The sequence below is a fragment of the Castanea sativa genome, chromosome 8 (genome assembly GCF_040712315.1).
Source record: "Castanea sativa cultivar Marrone di Chiusa Pesio chromosome 8, ASM4071231v1".
Classification (NCBI taxonomy): Eukaryota; Viridiplantae; Streptophyta; class Magnoliopsida; order Fagales; family Fagaceae; genus Castanea; species Castanea sativa.
In genome coordinates, this window is record NC_134020.1 from 4,962,083 (window position 1) to 4,984,786 (window position 22,704).

The 22,704-nt window shown below is 36.2% G+C and overlaps 1 protein-coding gene across 1 annotated transcript; it reads left to right on the top strand.

Moving 5' to 3' along the window:
* The first annotated feature begins 6,532 nt into the window (after positions 1-6,532).
* On the top strand, positions 6,533-15,840 carry LOC142607489 (uncharacterized). The gene is made up of 8 exons (XM_075779004.1): positions 6,533-6,747; positions 7,444-7,467; positions 8,787-8,892; positions 9,031-9,099; positions 9,709-10,202; positions 10,554-10,815; positions 14,135-14,343; positions 15,463-15,840. The coding sequence occupies exons 1-8, from the start codon at positions 6,743-6,745 to the stop codon at positions 15,527-15,529; spliced, it is 1,236 nt and encodes a 411-aa protein (XP_075635119.1). The 5' UTR covers positions 6,533-6,742; the 3' UTR covers positions 15,530-15,840.
* The last annotated feature ends 6,864 nt before the right edge of the window (positions 15,841-22,704 follow it).

Sequence of the window (22,704 nt, forward strand, 5' to 3'; positions counted from 1 at the left end):
GTAGATCAGATCCTAAGTCATAATTCTAACATCAAATTGATTGAAAGCAAGTATAAATGCACAAACATATTATCAATAAATATGCAATAAACATTACAAAATAAAGGAAAGACTGGTAAATACCTGACTTTCCTCGTCTTGTAGTTGTATTACCAAATAAGCCAGATATCAAAATGCTAAATCCCTACCTGCAAAACAGTAAGAATCCAATTTTCAGCCAAGAAACATTAATAGAAGAGAAATAGTGCAGTGCAGAAAGTTTGAAACAATTTGATTGTGAGAGCAGGCAGCTACCCTCATAAAAAAAAATGATAGATAAGAAGTGACTACAATCCTCAAGAGACTAATTTCCAATTTCTAAGTCTAACTCATATCTAATCTGAAGTAAGTTAATTACATTAGGATTGAAGTGAAAACCCAATTCAAAGTAAAATTTGATTTTGTAGAAGTTCAACATACCTCACTTAAGAAGACTTTTTGTTGCAATGCAAGTACAATGATAGATAAGAAACTAAAGTGACTACAATCCTCAAGAGACTAATTTTCAATTTCTAAGTCTAACTCATATTCCAATCCTATTGATTCGAAATAACTTGATTCAAAACAAACTGACTTGAAGTGAACTATTCCTAAACAGAGTAACTCAAAGTGTACTGAATCGAAGTAAACTACATCAAAGTGAACTATTTCGAAGCAAATTAATTTGAAAAGAAATCAATGAAGCTGGGGTAAAAAATTTCAGAAAGGTTGGCTACATGGGTTTGCAAAGATACAAAGAGAAACACAGCTAAAACTACAATTCAATCAACTCTAGAATACAAAATAGGTTAGGGTAAAAAATAAACCATGAAGCTGTATGCTAAAACTGATATAACTAAACTAAAATTCAAAAAAAGCTAAGAAATCCACACTAAAATAGTTAGAAATTAGATCTATATAGATTATCACAGAGGCAAACGAATACCATACCTTTAACCCTGATTCGAATGGAGGAAAAGAATGATGAGAAAGGCAATAGCAATAAACCTAGAAATTGAATAGCCGTGGAAAAAAAAAAAAAGACTAATAAGAATCAACTATTTATAAGATAATAGTTATAGAGTCCTAATTGTTATAGAGTTCGGATTCAAAAATAAATATATATATATATATATATATATATATATATATATATATATTATAGAGTTCTAATTAAATTTGTTTATTAGATACCTTTGGGCCGGTTTCGACGGGCTGGGTTGGGTGCATTGCCGACCGACATAATTGATGGGCCATGGGCTGAATGAGACCCACGGCAAATGGGGAGCCGTTTCTAGGTTGTAGAGGTTGCATGTGGGTGGTCTGAGGAAGGAGCTCGACCTCTGTTCGATGTTTGTGGGTTTGTGGGTATGGTGGGCATGGTGGGTATGGTCGGTTATTTTTGGCCATAGGGTTGATGAGACCCACGGCAAATGGGGGCCATTTTTGGGTTGTAGAGGTTGGATGTGGGTGGTTTGTGGCAAATCGGTGGTCTGAGGAAGGAGATTGAGGCTTCGGTTTGTAGGTACGGTGGGTATGGTAGGTCTGTAGATATGGTGGGTTTGTAGATGCGATGCAATGGTTTGCCATGGGTCTAATCGAGGAGGAGTTGGTAGAAGACTGAGGAAGAACATGGGATGGCAGACCATCATGCTGGTAGAGGACTAAGGAAGAAGATGGAGAAGGCAGAGTATTGTGAAAGCGAAAGGTAGAGTTCACTTTTTTTGAGTGTCGGGTTTCTTTTTCTTTTTTCTTTTTTGGTTTTAGTTTTATTTTTTTGTTTTATTATTATTATTTTTAATATTGTGCTGACGTGGAAAATTATGGAGCAAGCAGGGCTTCGGTTTTATATATATATATAGAGATAAGGCCTAGAGTGCAATTATATTTATATAGTGGTATTAAATATAGTTAATGGTAACTTTAGACTTATCAAGAGTTGATAGAAAAACCAAAGGCCCATTGGAGCTAGTGTCTTATTAATCCCTTTTAGTCCCACTCCAAGCCACACACTTAAGCCCAATTGTAAAAGCCCAAAAAGCCAACCTAATTAGATAATCAGTTAGATACAAAGGGAGAAACATACATAATTTCAAATAATTGATAACATTATTATGAAATAGTGTGTATATGTGAGTGTATACCACTCTCTCTTATTCGCCTTTGAACTGATTGAGAGACCACACTTATTGGGTATTAGTAGAATTGAAGTGAAGAGTAAAAGGGTTCCCAAGAGCTTCTAGTTTTCCGTTTTTAAATTTCACCGCACTAAGGTACACTCTCTTGTTCTTGAATTTTGAAATTTACATAGTGCATGTTATCAATCGTGAATGAAGTAGATCCGTTAATTTTTCGCTGCGTATGTTTTGTATGCGATACAAACATGTATTTTTCCAACACCTACTCCAAGCCACACACTAAAGTCCAATTGGAAAGGCACTAAAGGCTATCCCAATTAGATAATCAATTAGATACAAAAGGAGAAACATACAGAATTTCAGATGTGTGTGTGACATCATTGTGAAATGATGTGTATGTGAGTGTGAGACACATTATTATTCTCCCTTGGAAAACTGATTGAGGAATTACACTTCTTGGGCGTAAAGTGGAATTGGAGTGAAAATTAAAAGTGTTCCCAAGTGCTTCTAATCTTGTTTTTGAAATTCACTACTTCAAGGTACGTTATCTTGGTCTTAAATTCTGAAATTTACATAGTGCATGTTATCAATTGCGAATGAAGTAAATCCATTAATTTTCTGCTGTGTATGTTTTGTATGCGATACAAACATGTATTTTTCCAATAAAAAATACATTTGCTTGGATTCAGTTTCATCTTGTATCGTCTAAGTGTATCGAAGCTCTCCTAGAGGTCGTCCAAGTGTTATGTCTCCCTCGCGCTTTTGACCAACATGTCATACACATACACTTCAACATTTCGCTCAATTTATGGACAAAACATGTGGTTTACTAATCTTTGATAGGTAGCCCCTGCATTTTTCAGACCAAACAACATTACTTTGCAACAAAACAAAACTTGGCTTATGATGAAGGATGTTTTCTTTTGGTGTGTCTCGTCCATCTTTATCTAGTTGTACCTTGAGAATGTGTCCATGAAACTTAGTAGTTAGTGTCCAGATGTTGAGTCCATCAATTGGTCAATGCATAAAAGAGGATAACTATCTTTGGGGCATGCCTTATTCAAATCTGTGAAGTCCATGCACATCCTCTATTTGCCATTAGTTTTTTTGACCATCACTACATTAGCTAACCAATCTGGGTAGTAGACTTCGCGGACGAACTTTGCTATTACCAACTTCTGGACTTCTTCTTTGATGGCATTGTCTTGTTCTGGGGTGAACAATCTCCTCTTTTGACAAACGAGCTTATAAGTCGATAACACATTTAGACGATGTGTAATCACACTTGGGTCAATCCCAAGCATGTCTTCATGGCTCTAAGCAAAAATATTTGTGCTCTTTTTGAGGAATTGGACAAGGTCTTGCTTCGTCTTCTCCTTCATGCTTATCTCATTCCTAGTAAATTTCTTTGGGTCGGATTCATCCAATGGAACATCTTCGAATACTTCAATCAGTTCAGATACCGTTCTCCTTTCTTCAATATTCATCGTCTGCATCTGCTCCTCCATCGCCAACATTGCTAGATAGCACTTTTTAGCAGCCAACTGGTCTCCTTGTACTTCTCCAATACCATATTTCGTTGAAAATTTGACAGATAAGTGATAGGTGGACGTTGTAGCTTTCCAACTATTCAGAGTTAGTCGTCCTGTGATAGTACTTTATGAGGAAGAACAATCCACAACAAGGAAATTTACTTCCTTGTTAATCTACCATGGGTAAAAGCCAACCACAACTGGCAGAAGAGATAGTGTCTACTGGTAGAACCTTCATTCCTCCAAACCCAATTAAAGGCACATTCACTAAATGAAGTAACTCATTGTTGATTCTCATTTACTAGAAAGCTGGGTAGTAGAGGATGTCCACTGAACTCCCATTATCTATCAACACCCTTTTAGTTGTATAATTTGCTATTCAAAGTAATAACAATTGCATCATCATGGGGATGATGTAATCGTCTTGCATCTTCGTCCGTGAAAACAATAGCAAGCTCATCCTCTCCAAATTTCCTTGGTGGGTGGCCAGTAAGTTGAACATTTTGAACTACCCGTAGGTAAGTTTTCTTGGCCTTGTACGAGCTTCCGATTGACATTCCTCCTACAATGACCCTTATCTCTCCAAGTGGTTGACACACCGTTTCTTCTGCTTTGCCTTTCAATGATTACCTTTCGTCCTTGTAGTCTTGTCCAAGGAAAATTTTCAACTTTTCTTGCTTGATGAGAATCTCAATTTGCTACTTCAAGTCATAACACACGTTCGTATCATGTCCATGATCTTGGTAGAAACGACAATACTTGCTTTTGCTCCTTTTACTAGGATCTCCTTTCATCTTCTTTGGCCATTTCAAGGATGGGTCGTCCTTGATCTGCATCAGCACTTGGTCAAGTGGGGTATTTAGGGGAGAATAATTGGAGTATTGTCCTGAGGACGATCTCATGTTCTTGCCATCACGATCCCTTTCCTCCTTTGTTTTGGCTTTCTTTGGACGAAAACCTTGCTCTGGATGATGTACATAACCATTTTCCACTCATTTGGCCTTCTTCTTTTTTCTTAGCAATAAATTGCGTCTTCAGAATTCATGAAACTTTGGGCTGAATATATCAACTCAGTCATAGTCTGTGGCTCCTGATTGTATAGCTTATGGATGAACAAATCTAAATTAACTTAATTGTAGAAGGCTGCCTAGAGAATCTTATCATCCATCTCGTCTACTAATGGGGCTTCCTTGTTGAAGTGACTAATGAAAGTATGCAAACTCTCGTTTTCTCCTTGTTCTATGTTCAGCAAGTTAGACGAGGAATGCTTATGCCTTTGACCTTCGACAAAGTTGTTAACGAATAACTTACGTGGCAAGAAAGGCTTTGCACATGATTTCATTTGGAACGCCTTAAAGATGCATGGTCGTCTTGAACGTGGCAATGTGATCACAAGGATCCTGTGTTCCATCATACAAGTCCAAGGTAGGCATTTTGAACTTGGAGGGTAGGGGGTGACTTGTGATGGATGCAATGAAAGGAGAGTCAGTCCTATGGACAAGGTCATCCACGTGATTTGCTCTCTTCATGGCTCTTTTCATCTGATCCATCTCGCTTTCCAAGCATGGTACCCTACGAGTGACAATACCTCTGGACTGATCTTCTCATTCAGCACCGTTCTCCACACCTCCATTCTCTGAATTTTGTCCTTGTTCTTCGCTGTGTCATTGTTGATGTTGTCTATTAACTTCTAGTTAACTCCTGATTTTGTTGCGTTAGTTTTGCCATTGCAGCTGCCTTGGATGGTCAGCAGGAGTGTTGGTGCACGGTTTGGGTGACTAGAGACGTTTCCACTCTCCTAGTGTTCTGGACTAATAGCCATCAATCTAGTCCGAACCATGCATCCTTTTTGTCTCGGAAAGCAATAAAGTTAGCACTCAGAAACTTTGCTCACTTCCTTCCCACAAACGGTGCCAACTGCTGATACTCGAAAATCAGTAGGTTGGAATGCTTCGGGCAATGGTGATGGCTATATAACCTGAAAAGAAAGAAAATGACTATCAAGGGTGACCGATGTAACCCAGCCAAAGACCCTCCGATGATTAGGTCCATTTTCTCTCGAAAACACTAGAATGAGAAATTGTGAATGGTAGAACTTACCTTGGGTGAATGTGACTTGATCCTTTTCATAGAGAATTGGAAGTGGATCTACTTGTTTGGTCCACTACCATCATGTGAGATATGTGGAGTTAATGGAGAAAATGGAGCACATGGAGCGGATTATGAGGAATCATTTTCATGTTTTAGGAATAGTGCATCATAGTCTGATTATATGGAACCTGTGAAAAGTTTTCTTAAAATTCACCAAGTGTCGTCCGGTTGTCCATGCCTTTGGGTCTGGATGACTATCCTGGAACTGGACGACTTCATTGCCCATGGACGAATCCTATTCATGCTCGTGATGCTTCCCTTGAGTTTCTTTCCTCGCAAAACTTTTTGGATGTGATCTGATCATACCCGACCACTATGGACGTACTACTTTAACTTAAACCCAATCAAAAGTATTCAATGGATTATAAGAATAATAAGTTTATATTAATATACTTGGTATATCCCAATTTAACAAATATTCCTTTAAGATTTGAGAAGCTCAATCATCTTATCAAATAAAATAAAAAATAAAAAATTTAAGATTTCATAACCTCAATGTGCAAAAGCATCATGTGAGAGTGAGGGTAAGGGTGAGTGTGAGTGTGACCCATATGACAGGGTGGGAGGCCCAACGTGACCATCAGACACATTTCTATATTAATTCCAAAAAAAAAAAAAAATGACAGGGTGGGAGGCCCAACTTGACCATCAGACACATTTCTATATTAATTCCAAAAAAAAAAAAAAAATCACATTTCTATTTTTCATTTTAAAATTTTTTTACTCTCTCTCTCTCTCTTTGTGTGTGTTTATTAGAGGAATAAATATCTGCATCTAAGCCTACTCACGGGACTCTCTCTCTCTCTATCTCTTTCTCTTTCTCTCTCTCTTACTAATCGCAAAAGCTCCCAACGCAGAGTCTCTCAGACTCAGATCTTCTCCGATCCCTCATCGTCTTGGTTTATGAGGTACTCTTCTTCTTATGTTTCTCTCTCTCTCTCTCTCTCTCTCTCTCTCTCTAACTGTATCTGTTCTATGTGATTTGTTTTCTTCACAGATCCGTTTCTCAATGTTTATAATTCGAACCCTAAACGGTGTTTTTTGGCCAAAGTTTTCAATTATTTAGTTTGTGTGCTCTGTTTATGTATTAAAGCCTATAATATTTTCGTTTTTGATGTTCTTGGTAGTTTTTTTGATCTGGATTCTTGTTGAATTATTCGATCTTATAGGTTTTGGCCTCTATATGGGGTAGAATTTTGTGCAGGAATTCTTTTATGTTATTGGGTTTTTCCCAAAAAGAAAAATGAAAGAAAAAGTTTCCCTTTTTTAGTTTTTTTTTTTAATTTATTTTTTTATTTTATCTGTATAAAACAAAGAATTTTTTAGGGTTTTTTTTCCCCTCTGATCTGTATTTTTTGATAAAGAAAAATACTTTGGATGTGAGTTAGAGATGGTATTTCAGGAATTTTTTTTTAATGGTTGGGGGATCTTGTTGTTTGGATTTTTATTATCTGGGGAATATTTTTTTTGATCTTATCTTTGAATTGGGTTTGTTTGATTTTGCTGAAAAAATCCACCTTTGATACTATCAGTTATGATCCATAATTTGCTAAAAAATAGCCATTCATTTTTACTGATCGAGTTTTTCGGTTTCATGCCTGCAGCTCGAAGGAGAGACCCACTCTTGGGTAAGACGTGTTCTCTGTTTTTATGTGCTGTATTATCTGATTTTTTTTCTTTGTTTTTCGGGAATATTCTTTGATTATGCATCTGAAAAACGGCATATTATTAGTGTTTAATTAATGAAATATTGTAAGTTTTGCGTTTCTACTTTTGTAAATGTTGACAAAAAAAGTAAGGAGAAAGTGAAATGGTAAGATGCTTTCTCTGTTTTTATGTGTTGTATAATCTGATTTGTTCTTTGTAATTTTGGAATATGCTTTGATTATGCATCTAAAACATAGATCAATCTAACTAATGAAATACTGTTAAGTTTTTTGTTTCCACTTTTGTAATTGTTGATGCATAAAAAAGTAAGGAGAAAGTGATATAGTATTTCAAATCTGAATTGTTGTACTATCTTGGTTTCAGAAGATAGAAAGGGCTGAAGTATCTCAATTCAACAAAGTTGTTGTATTTGGCTCAATCTCGTGAGGATTTTGGTTTAATTGGTCATCCACAATAAGGGGGTGTTTGGTAACGTTGTTTGTATTTTTTGGAAATGCGTGTGGGTAAAAAAGTTTGTGAAAATACGTGTAATGTTGTTTAAATGCTGAAAACTGTTGTTTTAGTTACACTACCAAACAGCCCCTAAATATTTGTCCAATTTTTAAATTTCATTCTTTTGTTTATGACCAAAGTGAGAGCATTGTGTTGAATGATTTGCTGTTACAGATATATTTTGAATTTATCATGCGCTGATTTGATGCTTCACTTCCTTTACTGTTTTCTCTTCTAAGTGTTAGATCTGCAGTATCTTTTTGTTTTTTGGTTTTTCCTTCACTCATAAAAAGATTTTTAAAATCAGTTTTTTGTAATCACAGATACTGAATCAACTTTAGGAGGGTATTGGATTTTATGCTTCTTGGCATATGTTTATGGTTAGGATGGTGGATATGATACATGTACAACTGTGAAAGCTTTTCAGTTGTTTCACTTTCACAAATGCTACTTGTAGCTATCCCAGTTAAAGATGACATATGTGAACCAATTGTGCTTAATTTACCTATAAGTCAATAAGTATGTGCTTTCTGATCTTTAAAGAAGTGGCATCTGTTATCTACTCTTCATATGAGGGGAAATGTAATGGTTATGTTGTTTTGAAATAATTAGAACTAATTTGTGGCTATATGGCCTAGGAAGTAGAAATTATTAGTGTACAGTATGTACGGTTAATATAGCACAACTTTGGATATTCTTGCCTAATAGAACATTAGTTGTTACTACAATGTTGGACTTTTTAGTCCCAAACTTGTTCTTATTTGTTTTAATTGATTCATATGTCCAGTGGTACGCGGATTAAGACCCGCAAACGGAACATTGCAGCGCCGCTGGACCCTGCAGCATTTGCGGATGCAGTGGTCCAGATTTATTTGGATAATGCTGGTGATCTGGTAAGTGTTACTCATGCAATTATACTCATATATAAAAAATTGTTTCGTAAGCAATTATAATCTTACAAACTATTCAATGGCATGTATACTGTTCCACTTTGTATTCTTGATATACCTAACAATATTTGCTACATGCAGGAACTTATCGCTAAGAGTCTTGAATCTGCAGATCTTAATTTCTCAAGATACGGTGACACCTTTTTTGAGGTAAGCTACTTGATGCTCCAGAGATTTTTGATATCTTATGTTAAAAGAAAAGTTAATCCTTTATTAGTTTCACTGCATCTTTATTTTAATTTCTGAAGAATGGTGATCCTAGCCTTTGGCTCTACTTGAAACTAGATTCAGAAAATTCTGTCCATAGAGTCGTGGTTTATTACATGATGCTTTGGTGATAGTGGATGATTCATTGAGGCAGACATAATCATAGAAATTGAACCTGGTTCTTTCATTTTTCTCTTTTTTTTTTTTTTGTGGCATCAATTTAAACATGATATTTTTTCCAGTGTTAATTGGATACATATTTGTTAATATTACAGAACTCAGTTTACTGGATTATACAATTTATACTTGGCTTTACTACTTATCCTCCTGAAATCTTAATGGGGGCATTTGTTTACTTTGTCCCACTGAATGTCATTTATTTCTGATTTCTGCCATTTTTATTACTATGGTGATTGACACAAAAATAAATTTGATTTGGTGTTTCACTTTTTACATATATCTGGTGGGAATATTAAGTTATTTAGTTTTTGTAAAACCTATTAGTTTATTACTCTTGAACATGGAATAGTCTAATTTGTCAGATTACTGCAGGTTGTTTTCACAGGGGGGCGTACACAACCTGGAACAACCAAACCTGATGAGGGGGAGCGCCACCCTTACTCTATAATAGACTGTGAGCCTACACGAGAACTTATTTTACCATCTGTAATCTACATACAGAAAATTTTACGGCGGAAGCCATTTCTCATAAAAAATCTTGAGAATGTCATGCGAAGATTCCTGCAGTCCTTGGAGCTTTTTGAGGAAAATGAGAGGAAGAAGCTGGCAATTTTCACAGCACTTGCTTTCTCCCAGAAGTTATCAGGTCTTCCACCAGAGACAGTGTTCCAGCCACTGCTCAAGGATAATCTTGTGGCCAAAGGGCTAGTTCTTTCTTTTATAACTGACTTCTTTAAGGAGTATCTGATTGATAATAGCCTTGATGATTTGATTTCTATACTGAAGCGGGGTAAAGTGGAGGAAAACCTTCTGGACTTCTTCCCATCTGCAAAACGGTCCCCTGAGGGTTTCTCAGAGCATTTCACGTGAGTTTTAACCATATGTTTAAGGAATTGGAGTTATGGATAATGTTTTATGGTACCTCCCTTTTTCTCCTATCTTGAGACCCTACCCTTTGTGTTATCTGAATGCTTTCTGGCCTCTGATATTTCAAAGAAATGCTGTACTTGCTGGAAGGAATATTTGTTTTTATTAAAATCCTTTTGTATTTCTTTTGAGTTCTTGTAGCTTCAGTCTCTTTGCATGTTGTTACTGTTATTATCATTATCATTATTACCTTTTTTCCTTTGTTTTCCCTTTTTAAATTTGAACACTGTTATTGTCTGCTAAAACCCATGATGTGGAACTAATATTTGTGTTGGTTTCAAATTTTTCAGGAAGGAAGGGTTGGTACCTTTGGTCGAGTACAATGAGAAGAAAATATTTGAAGTGAAACTTAAGGACATGAAATCTGCTTTAACAACCCAGATAACAGAGGAGGTTGACATATCTGAAGTCATAGAAACTGTGAAGCAGCGTGTTAAAGATGCTAAGTTGCCAGACATTGAGGTTGTGAGGATTTTGTGGGATGTCATAATGGATGCTGTTCAGTGGTCTGGAAAGAACCAGCAGCAAAATGCTAATGCAGCTCTACGCCAGGTATGTTTAGACTTATGCTTGTTTCGTGTCTTCTTTTCAGTGGTTAATACTTTACCCATTTAAGAAACCAATGTTGAATGTTTTATGTATCATTGCTATTTGCTACACAACTTTACATCTTTATCTTAGCATATGGGCAGGATATATTATTGCTCACTGTTTGTCAATGTCTTACATGTTGCTTGTACTTTTTTATATGTAATGTAGTTTTTCATGCGAGGGTACTTTTTCTTTTATGCTTTCATTTCTGGCCTTTTGGGTTGATAATTTTAACCCGTGGTAGGGGGCACTATCTGGATAATAGTTTTCTGTGTGCGCCAAGGTGTTGAACCGAGTGATCTGGGATAAGATCGGGACAATCTTTAGTTGTCTTAGAGACTTATCAAAAAAATGCTTTAGTTGTCTAAGTTCCCCAATAGATAGCCATATCACAGTTGTAGGGAATAATTAAATTCAAAGTAAATGCCAGGAATAAAGATAGAAGTGAGGCTTAAGAATTTTTTGGTTATACCCTATTTGGAAAGAAAAGTTTGGGCCTTGGTGCGATGGCAAGAGTCTTCCACCCAATGTAGCATGTTGTGGGTTTGAGTCTTGGAATTAGGCTCTCTAAAAAAAATTAGGGGTAATGCTGCCTACCAATGACCTCTCCTAGACCTTGCGGAAGTGAGTTTCTGCATTGGGTACGACATTTTTTTTAAGTAATTCAGGAAGAAGTATTTACAGTATGCCATGGGTTGCCCTTTCTAGTGTAGATAAGTTTTCCCAGTAATAGACATGTGAATCTTTTACTATCTTAAAATATGAGTTACTTTTGACTTGCTTTGCTGTTATATTCATGTTCTTTTAACTTCATCTCCCTGACAATCTCACTGCTGTGCTTGTTCTTGTTGTTTTGCTGTACATAGTTTGTTCTGCTACTTCATTCTTCTTGCATGTGGTGGTTTTTTTATTAATATTTTTTTTTTCCTTTATAAAAAATATTCTGTACTAGTTACATATTGCTAGTGAAGGCCAGAAAATGGTTTTGATGTTGCTTTGTAGAATAGAAGTGGTTGGTCAGATGTTTTGTCAGTCTAATGTTTCAATGGAGTGGGCTGTTAGTCTGTCATTTGAATATGTTTTTTGGACAATGTTGAAACTTGATGTTTTTTGGGCAACTTCCAAACCAAGCTGTTTCCATTTATTTTGAAGGAGTGGGTATGTTGATAAGCTTATTTAGCTTTTTGCTGAAAGTGTGCTAAAATATATTTGTGCTTTGAAAAAGTGAGCTTTTAAAAAGCTATACATAAAAGCTAAAAAGCATAAAGCTAGCTTATAAGCTAGTCCCAAACACATATAAGATGATTAGATTGAGATGGATATGTTAGAAATGCTTGCTGAGTGTTTTGTGATTGGTGATTATGAGGGCTTAAGGACCATCCCACTCTACTTTGGTAAGAGAAGGAAAACTGTAAAAATACCAAGGACAAAGACAATGGTTGAAAAAGATGTAGGGCAAGGAGTGAAGCCATCAAGCTAATGAGGAAGGAACCTGCCAGTGCCTATGTTACAAGAGAGAATGTAGGCCTAGACAGTAATGATAAAATTGGATTTGCATATCTGGCTCGGGTTGTAGTATATAAGGAATTTTGAGTTGGTCTTAGGAAAGAAAGAAGCTTATGTGTATTGTTTGTGAACAACTTTTGTATTGCAAATAGAAATTAAAAGTGTTTCCATTCAGTGGATAATTGTTTAACTAGTTGTTTCAGGTTTCCCTTTACAGGGCATAGAATATGAATTGTCACTTGAAGTTTTCCTGACATAGAATCCCCCTTGTTTTTCTCTTTTACACTTGTTTGATCATTGTATTTTGAATTGATTGTACTTCTCTCTTAGTACACCACCAGTGTACTAGGTATGTTTTTTTCCAATAATTTTTTTTGTTACTTCAAAAAAAAAAAAAAAAGGTTTTCCTGACATAGAAGAATATCTAAAGAGGTTAACAGATGCATATTGAGGCTCTCAGAGGCACGGTTGTTGTATGTTGTATAGGTTGTGTCATATGCCTATTGCATGAGATAATTTTGATCCTTAGAGGCAGGGAGTTATGGGCTGGGATGCACGGACGCGGCACCGGAGGTGCCGCACCCGCGTCCGACGCGGCGGGACTCGCCGACGCGCGAGGGACGCCGCTGCTCGCGCGTTGGTGCGGCGTCCGGCCGAGTCGGCCACGTGGCATCTTCTTTTTCCCGCCGACTCGCGCCGACGCGGCTTGAATCGCGCCGACGCAGCGCCGATTCGAGCAGATTCGGGCCGATTCGGCCAGAATCGGGCTGTTTCGGCCGTATCGGTCCGTATCGGCCGGCGACCGAAACGGCCGAAACATGCCCGAAACGGCCGAAACAGGACGAAACAGGCCTCGAAACAGGCTGCAACAGCCGAAATTGGCTCTAAATGAGACCCAAAAACCCTAAATCTATCATTCCTTAATTTTATTTTGAATATTTGTTGCTTCTTTTGTGTTTTCTTTTTGGTTTTGTGTTGTGTTTTGTGTTTCTTGCTTTTTTCTTTCTTTGTTTTGTGAATCAAGGCATAGTAAATTAGTAATATGTTTTTTAAGAATATTTTAATAGTAAAAATATATAGAAAATATAAATAAAAATATTTTTAATAATTTTTTAATTGCCGAGTCCCGCCGCACCCGCACCCACTTTTTTCAAAAATTGCCGAGTCCCGCACCCGTACCCACACCCGTACCCGTACCCGTACCCGTACCCGCACCCGCACCTGTGCTTCATAGGTTATGGGTGTTTTTTTTTTTTTTTTGAGGTGAGTTTGAGAAAAACCATTGTAATCATCATCTCTGAAATTGCTCTCTGCCCGTGGATGTAGGTGTAGAAGACCGATCCACATAAATCAATGTTTATATTCTGCATTCTCTGTTTTGCTTTCATTTGTTCATACCATTTAAATCCTAGATTGTAAATCTTGTCACAACAATGCATATGCTTGTGGTCATATTATTAGAAAGATCATGAGAAATATCTTTCCTGAAGTTGATTCTGCAATTCACATCATATGATTTACATTTGCTAAATATAGCTGTCATATTAATTCATAGTTGATGAGAATGTTTGGTACTCTTGCTAATGCCAAATTCCATTAGTTGCATCCAGATAAACCTGTATTGTATTGATATTGTGTGAGCTAACTGAATGTAGCTTTTCAAGAAAAGCTTTATTCTTGATATGAAAACTACAGATTGTAAATATCCTTATCTCATTGGAGGGAATTTATTAGCTTTAAATTTGATGGTGGGAGTGAGCTTCTTGTGATACAGGTGAAAACATGGGCGACACTGTTGAATACTTTCTGCACCAATGGGAAACTTGAGCTGGAACTCATGTACAAAGTTCAGATGCAATGCTATGAGGATGCTAAGCTCATGAAGCTGTTCCCTGAGATTGTGAGGTCTCTCTATGATCAGGATGTACTGGCAGAAGACACCATTCTTCACTGGTTCCGCAAAGGAACAAACCCCAAGGGCAGGTATGCAAGTTGATTTCATTTCCTCCATCAAGATATTAAGGGCTCGTTTGGTTTGGTATGACCCAGTTTTCATAACTCAAATTCAAAACCCATAACTCATAACCTAAACCTCGCTTTATCATAAAAACTCCAAAATTCTTGTTTGGTCACATAACTCACCTTTTGCCACCATAACTCATATTTCAGAAACTGAAAACGCCAAAATTCTGTTTTCAGTTTCCATCATCCATCACTCAAGTTTTTGAGTTTGAGTGATGGTAACATCACCCAAAAACCAAGTCAAACAAGATTTTTTCAGTGGGACCCACGCATTTTGGAAACTCATAAAAACTGAGTGATATCACTCAAAATCATGATGATCCAAACAAGCCCTAAATTTCCTGTGCTGGCTAAGAGTTTTCTTTAGCTAAGAGTAGGATATTATGATATAAGCACATTTTGTAACTCAAAAATACTTCTGGACCCAGCAAAAGTTTGCTATTGATCTGTTAAGTATTTTCTTATGTCCCATTTAAGTTTCTTCCTGAATTTCGCATAGCACTGTATTCTATGGTAATTAAATCATTTCATTTGTTTACAATTGCATTGTAGTACTATTTCCATAATCTGAAAGGGGGTCTTCATTATGGAAAATTTTGGAACCTGAGTATTTTCAATTTCATCTGTTCTTCTGTGCTATTTATAAACTCTCCCGGGGATGGGCAATAGCCGTAGTAGCTATTTATGATACTATTCATTTTTTTTGGATTTGGATTTTTGGCATAGAATTTGAGTTTTATGTTTATTAAATAATTTCATTTGTTTCCCATTGCACTAGATCTGTGGTGTCTTCAGTAACCCTGACCTTTATGGTAATTATAAAGGATACTTGATGTGGGTTACCCTCTTAGTTTAGTTTTATTGGTTTCTATTCTATTTTTCTTAAAACAACAACAAAGTTTTAGTTCCAAATTTTTTGGATAAACTAGTCAAGATCACCAGCATGTACTTCACTGTCATTCTATTATATCTGAAATCATAGCCTCTCTTGCGTTCTTAATTGACATGCCCTTTAGTTTTATTGGATTCTGTTCCATTTTTCTTAGTGGCTTATAATTACGTGTTGAAAATGCAACTCAGGCAAACCTTTGTCAAGGCCCTGGAGTCCTTTGTGAATTGGCTGGAGGAGGCTGAAGAAGAGGAATAAGGTGCAGCAGCTGCAGGTGATGGCATTGCAATCCACATCCACCTGCAAGCTAAATTTACAATCTAATATCTGTCAATTGTCTGAGATTATCAACTCATAAATTCCAAAAATCTGTTTTTCTTCTTCTCTCTGGTGTGCCTATTGATGATGATACCATAAAACCATATGGAATGGTTTATTACTTGTAATAATCAATTCCACTCTGTACTTGTTCTCTCTTAGCGAGATATTCTGTTTTTACCTGCTTGCTTTCTGGCTGTCAATGTATGCTTTGGTTCAAATAAAATGGGAAGTCAATTTCTCGGTCAAAATTTTATTTTCGGGTCCTAACAGTGTACAGTGTACGGAGAGTGTCACGATTAGAATTTTAGTGTCTGACATGCATTTTGGCTAGAATCTTTAGTTTTATTGAAGTGAAACATGCTGATCTAGGCCTTTAGACTTGTAATACTTAAAAGAAATTATTGTTGGTTTTATTTTATTAATTTTCGAAAGTCTTAATTAAATATTTAACATGATTGAATGTAAAATATAGTGTATGCATGAAGTTGTTTTTGCCCAAGTCAGAGAATTTATAAATCTTAAATATAGGATGATAGAGGGAGTGGTTATTTTATAATTATAAATGTAGTGGTGGAGTTAATAATAAGGGGAAATTATGTTTTTAATTATGTAGTCTAGAGGTGATTTTACGATTTCATAGTAAAGGTTATATACACTTCAAATTAAATTGATACAATTTTGTAAATCCAAGGTATGATATGAAATTAACGAAAATAGTTTAATTTGTAACATTTTTTTTTAAAGATCTTAAATTTTAGATTTTAATTTGAAACTAAGGGTATGTATTTTTGGAGGGATTTTAGGGAGGATGGAAAATTGATGAGAGAAAAGTGTGAGAATTTTTAGTGGGTGTTTGAATGGGAGAGAAGAAAAAAAAATACAGTGAGGTTTGAGTATTTTCTTCTCGAGCTTGCCACAAATTTTTTTTCCTGAAAATGGTGAGGGGGGAGAGGAGAAGCTAAAACTGGGCTGACGAGAATGGTTTTTTTTATTTTTGGTCTCCCAGTTGCTTTTTTTTTTTCCTTTGTCCACTTGCACGTACATAATTTATTTGATAAAAAAAAGGTGTTACTCTTTTGTTTGCACACAATTTTTTTGCTAAAAAATGTGTTTAAAAAAAATATATAATGGGAACATAATTGTAAATTTATACAAACTCTTATCCTTTTAGTTTTTTTCTTAATAAAAAAACTAAGTTTTTCATCTCTTTACTTTTTCATTCTCCCAACCAAATACAAATGAGAGAAAACTAAATCTTTTATACCCTCTTCCCACTTTCTATCTTCTTACTTTTTCACTTCTCTAACCAAACGAATCTTAAATGAACGGATTGAAATTACGTTTAAGTTGCTCTAATTGTTTGTTAAAGAACTCGTGCTTGAGGGGTTAGACAAGTTTCAAAGCAGCATATTCTCAAGATGAACGCTGTGTGTTTCAATGGAAAATTTTTTGAGAATATAGTTTTTTTTTATTATATAAATTTGGTAGAATCAGAAAAAATATATCAAAGGAAACTTTCTTAGATTAACGAAAAATCCTAATAAAAATATAACTTATTTGTGCGTGGCCACAAAAGAGTTAGTTATCAAAATTTAAGGGCACAACTAATTTGTATTATGGGCTGATATTAATCCACAATAGGAGATTGAATGAGGACAAGAAACTACGTAAAAATCATGTCAACTAGATTAATCAATTCATATTGTGAATAGTGTTACAAGAATTTTTCTCAAGAGCAATGACACTTTAATCTTCTAGAAATTTTCTTTCTACAATTCTCTTTTCTCTTTCGTGTTTTCTATGTCTATTTCTTTTGTTTCTATCCTCCCTTATATTAGCTCTATCTTCTTCTCCAGTGTGCTGTCCCTATACAGCTGGATAACTTTCAGTCCCACCAAGCTCTTCTTTTCTCATTTTTCATCGTGAATAGAGACTTTTAGGGCTTCTTTTATTGTTTAGGCCCGTCCTTTAGCATTAAATGCGACTGTGCTAGGCAGGTAATTCTCATTAATGTTGAGGCTATTGTAGAATCATTAGGAAGATTCAGAAAGCTTCCTTAGAAAACCTCATACTTTCTAGAATTCTACCTTGGAAGCCTGGCAGAGGCGCTGGCTTCGTCAGATCAGTGAAGATCTCTACCTCGAGATGGGATCTTTGGTATTTGGATCTAGGATGGCACTATGCTTGATTCGTGGTCCAAGGCTTGATTCTCTTGGGAAGGCTTATTCTCAAAGTGGGCCAGTCAATATTGGGCTTACTTTTGCTATTGGACTAATGTTAATTGGGCCCTATATGTCCATGTTCCTACATTATTTTTTAGAGATTGTTTTTTGCTAAATTTTTCCAGAAAGCAATTCTATCTCATGTCCGTTAAATAAAAGAAGTTAAGAGGCAATATGAAAATTATTGAAAACAACTTTATCTCACTTTCAAGGACTCTACTAAACATAGTAATATGTGATACTTTTATAAAAAAAATATTATCAAACATAAAAAAAATAAGATAATTTTTCAAAATTATTTTTTTGAAAATTTTAATGTCAAAACAAACAAAGCGTAAGTATTAAGTTGAATTGTAACCTACCCATATCTTTTTTTTTTCAAGGCTTCACCAATTTTAAGTATTTTCACTCCTTTATATAGACTTACTTCCACTCACCCCACTTTAATTCCCCCCCCCCATCCCCCCCCTTCTCCTCTTTTTGATAAGTAAGAATTATATTAAGAGGAAGAAAAAGGGACAGACCAAAATCATCTCTTGGGGCCAAGGAGAAAGACTTAAAATTAGGAGGGATGAGATGTTTATGTGCCAACAAAATTGAATTCCTTGTTTACAAAACAAAAGTCTCAACAAGTAAAGGAATTTAAAGTAGCCAAGAAAGAAGGCTTAAAAAGGGAAATAAATTCTAGAATATGTGAAAAAGGTCATCGAAAATCTTCTATCACTTTTTAAGAGTCCCTTTCACATTGAAGAAAGGGAGGCTATGTAAAGATGACAGCTTAAGAACCAAAAGCATTGCATGCATCTTACTTTCATCTACCATAATAGAAAAGGGAAGGAAAGTATACAAAATTTTGTGCCTATAGTCTGTTGATGACCAAAATGTGATAAGAAAGCTCATTCCATGAAAAGTAAGGAGGGACCATGGACCTTAACAAAAGAAGGCCCAACTCGTGAAGTTAAGAAGGACCATGGAGGCCCAAAAAGAAGGAAAGTGAAAGAAAAATGTAAAAAAAGAAGACCCAAACTTGGGTCGCCAACGGGTCCTCCATCCTCTAGGAAGCGGGTCCTTTGAGAGAAAACTTGAAAATCCTGAGAAGGATGTAGACAACCTAGAAGATCCTAAGAAAGATGTAGACAACCTAGAAGATGCTGAGAAAGATGTAAATGACCTAGAAGGTAGTTTGGGAACAAGTCACTCACATATATCCTTGAAAGAAGGACAAGAAGGAAAGATCTGTTGGTTGTCTTGTCAAAATCAAGTTTCTGGGAAGCAAAGAGAAGTGAAAGGGACAAGTGGTGACCTTAAGGTCAGAATCTGGTGAAGGAACCAAAGGACCTCGGTTAGGGCAGAGGAGCAAGATAGATTAGGCATCATCTTTCTAACTTATGGTCCAAGCCCATAGGATCTCAAATTGGTAGTAAGGGAGAAGTGGTTTGGTCAGTAGGGGATGATTTTTGGTGAAAGGAGGAACTTGTAGTTTTTCCTGTGGTTCATGTATTTTCTTGGAATGCATGAACCAATGGCCTAACTCAATTCCTTCATGTGCATGACATCTTCCCACAATTTCTTCTTAGTTGCCCTTTTCAATCAAAGTTGTCACCCATTGCATTGAATATCCCACATACTCCTTTGACGTTCTGGAAAGGTTTCTTCCATTTATAGCTAGGTCAAATACTCTCTTTGAGTTATCAAACTAAACTAACCCTCTGCCCAATGAACTCCTTCAGATTCCTATCAAATGACATGGTTTTACCCAAGTAGACCACGAACATCCTCTTTTGGAGGAACCAGACCATGACCATAAAAAAAGGAACACAAAAGCATAATAGAGAGGGGAGTTCTGAGAGTTCTAGGAGTTTTGGGAGAGGGGATGAGGAACAAAACAAGAGAACTAAGGATGAGGACTTCGTCCTATATCCTTGAGATCTTTCAAAATATCACTTAGTCTCTAAAGAAACTTATATAAAATCAAGCACACATCAGATCTCACTCTCTCTCACAAAAATCCTCATCTCCTGACTATCTTGGAAGGAAATGTCCAAGCAAATCTACTTGGACTTGAGTTTCAAATCTCACAAGTCTTGTGCAAAAGCATTAAGTTTCTGTGAATTGGGGCCAAGGACCTCTTGGCTAACCCATTTTTATGAAGTTCAATCATAAAAATGAATGTATGTATGTACATATGTATATGTTTTAGAATGTGTATCCTAATTTGAGGAACTAACAATTATTTGAGAATATTTGTATTGTATAGTTGTTCTTATGTAGAGCTTACAGAGGTAAAGGGAAAGGAGAAAATCCATTGCATAGTAAGCATGGAGAAAGATCCTATGGCCCAGGGAACCAACCTTTTGGGTCCCCAAATTAAAGGCCATATGGTTCAGGAAACCAGCGTTTTAAGTTCCATGGGTTAAAGACCTAATAGCCCTGGGAATCACGACATCATGCTTGGGGAACCAGGAAATCACGATATAGGAACCATTGGTGGAGGAACTACTACAGCATCTTTCCCAAGGAATCATCATGGAGGAACTGAGAAAATGAACTCTATTGTAGAAAGTAGTACATACAATAAAAGGTAAGCCCTAAATATTCTACTTTTAATCTCTTTCTCATTGTGAATATTATGAATCATTGTTTTACTCATTTCCTAAGTATAAAAGGTCATTTTACAACATTCAAATACTTACACTGATATTTTATTGCTTAGGAGAAATCGCATTTTTGTGGAGTTCTATGTGATTTGTGCACAGATCGATTCATATAACAACCCTAATAGGCCGTGAAGAACCAGACCCAGTTCACCCAACATCATTCCAGCCTCTTTTCAGTGACCCAAGATCCCACATCAGCATTGGGCCTAGGAACTATCTAAAAAAGGGACAGATCCCACATCAGCATTAGGCGTGGGAACTGTCTATAAAAAGGGACTCATAGTCTTACTGGAAATTATATATCTAGTTTCCCTAGGACCACACACTTGGGCATACACTTTATTACAATTTGCTTGGGTATTAATAGGTGATTGGATTACATAATTTACACACTGGTCCATCACTTGAAGTACTTCAATCATTAGTTGACACCCAAGTAAATTGTAATAAAGTATGCGTCCTTAATCATGCGTTTAGTTGAGGTGATAATTGTAGGATGAAAAACTAATAAGGGAAAAGTTTGGTTCAAAGGGGGAAAATGGGTGGAAATAGTGTGGCTCGAGTGTATTATCTTTTTGTTCGTTTGAAAACAACTTATCTAGCTTTTTGCTGAAAGTGTGTTAAAGTATACTTGTACCTTAAAAAAAGTGAGGTTTTAAAAAGTTTTATATAAAAGTTAAAAGCTAAAAGCTAATGCTAAAAGTTGATGACAAATAAACTCAATTTGTGTCACCAAAAATCAATCTATTCAACTTAGGGAGAAAATAAAGGAGGGGGGAGGGGGGTTGGTAGATGAGAAATGACTGATCTACACTTTTTTAATTCTTAGTATGATGTAATTTTTATTTTTTTAGTCAAATGATAGAATATTTTTTGTTTGGATAAAATGCAAATTGCATCCTTTAAATTTGACTGAAATTTATATCGGTCCTATAACTTTATTTTTGTTTAATTGAGTCCTCTAAGTTTCAAATTTATTCATTCTTTCAAATTTTATAAAAAAAATTGCCATTAAAAAAAAATTCTCACATGAAAAAGTCTAAAAAATTAATAAAAATATCTTATAGATTTTTAGGGGCAAAAGCTTAGCTCATACAAAGCCCAAACTGAGCATGTTTAGGCCTAATACTGGCCCAAGCCTAATAAATGCCAAACTGCCACACATGTGGACTTGTCCTCGGTGGGAACACCCAAGCAAACCACTATTATTATCGAGGATGGAAAGCAGTGCCTAGGGGAATCTACTTGCCGAACACAAGATTTGACATATGTCACAAGTTACTAGAAAATCATTTCAATAGCATGGTCATGAACTTGTTCCTAACATATGACTTGATAGGGTCAAACAGTGTTCTAGACCCGAAGATTTGCTCAGTATGACTTAGCCAGTCACAAGAGGGTATATAAGGGTGAGGGAAGGGTCAGATAAGGGTTGAAACAAAATTTTGGGGAGAGAAACACGAGAGAAATGTGAGAAACGGGAATGACAATGCTTGGGGAAGGTGATCCAGCTCAGTCATAAATAGGGGCTTCTCAGTTGTCTGACATCTAGCTAAACTATCCGTTTTTCAAGTAGGTAAACACTACACTGTTGCCTTGAACCATCAACCACTAGCCAAAACTCCTCGGTGGATAAATGCCAATCTGCCACACATGTGGACTTGTCCTCGATGGGAATGCCCAAGCAGACCACTATTATTACTGTGGATGCAAAGTAGTGCCTAGGGGAATCCGCTTGCCAAACACAACATTCGACATATGACACAAGTTACTAGAAAATCATTTCAACAGAATGGTGATGGACATGTTCCTAACATATGCCTTGATAGGGTTAAATAGTGGCTTAGCGCCAAAAGGTACGCATATCCCTCTGTTGGGGGGACCACGAACGCATGGAAGATTTTCTCATTATGACTTAGCCACTCAAAAGAGGGTATATAAGGGGGGTGGAAGGGTCAGATAAGGGTTGAAACTGTGAGAGACCTAGAAAGTGCCCCTCAAGAAAGAGAGATTTTGTGGAGTGCTTGTAGGGCACCTCTCTTTTTGGGTAAGTGGTGTGGAGTCGCCATTTATTTTTTTATATAAAAAAAGAAAATATAAATAAAAAATACATAACTGAACAGTATCCTTCTCATTGATTGAATAAAAAAAACATGTTTGAAAAATCGAAAATTACATGGCTTTGGGTCCTAGGTACAAACTACCAAATAATTACATGGCTTTTGTCCTGGTT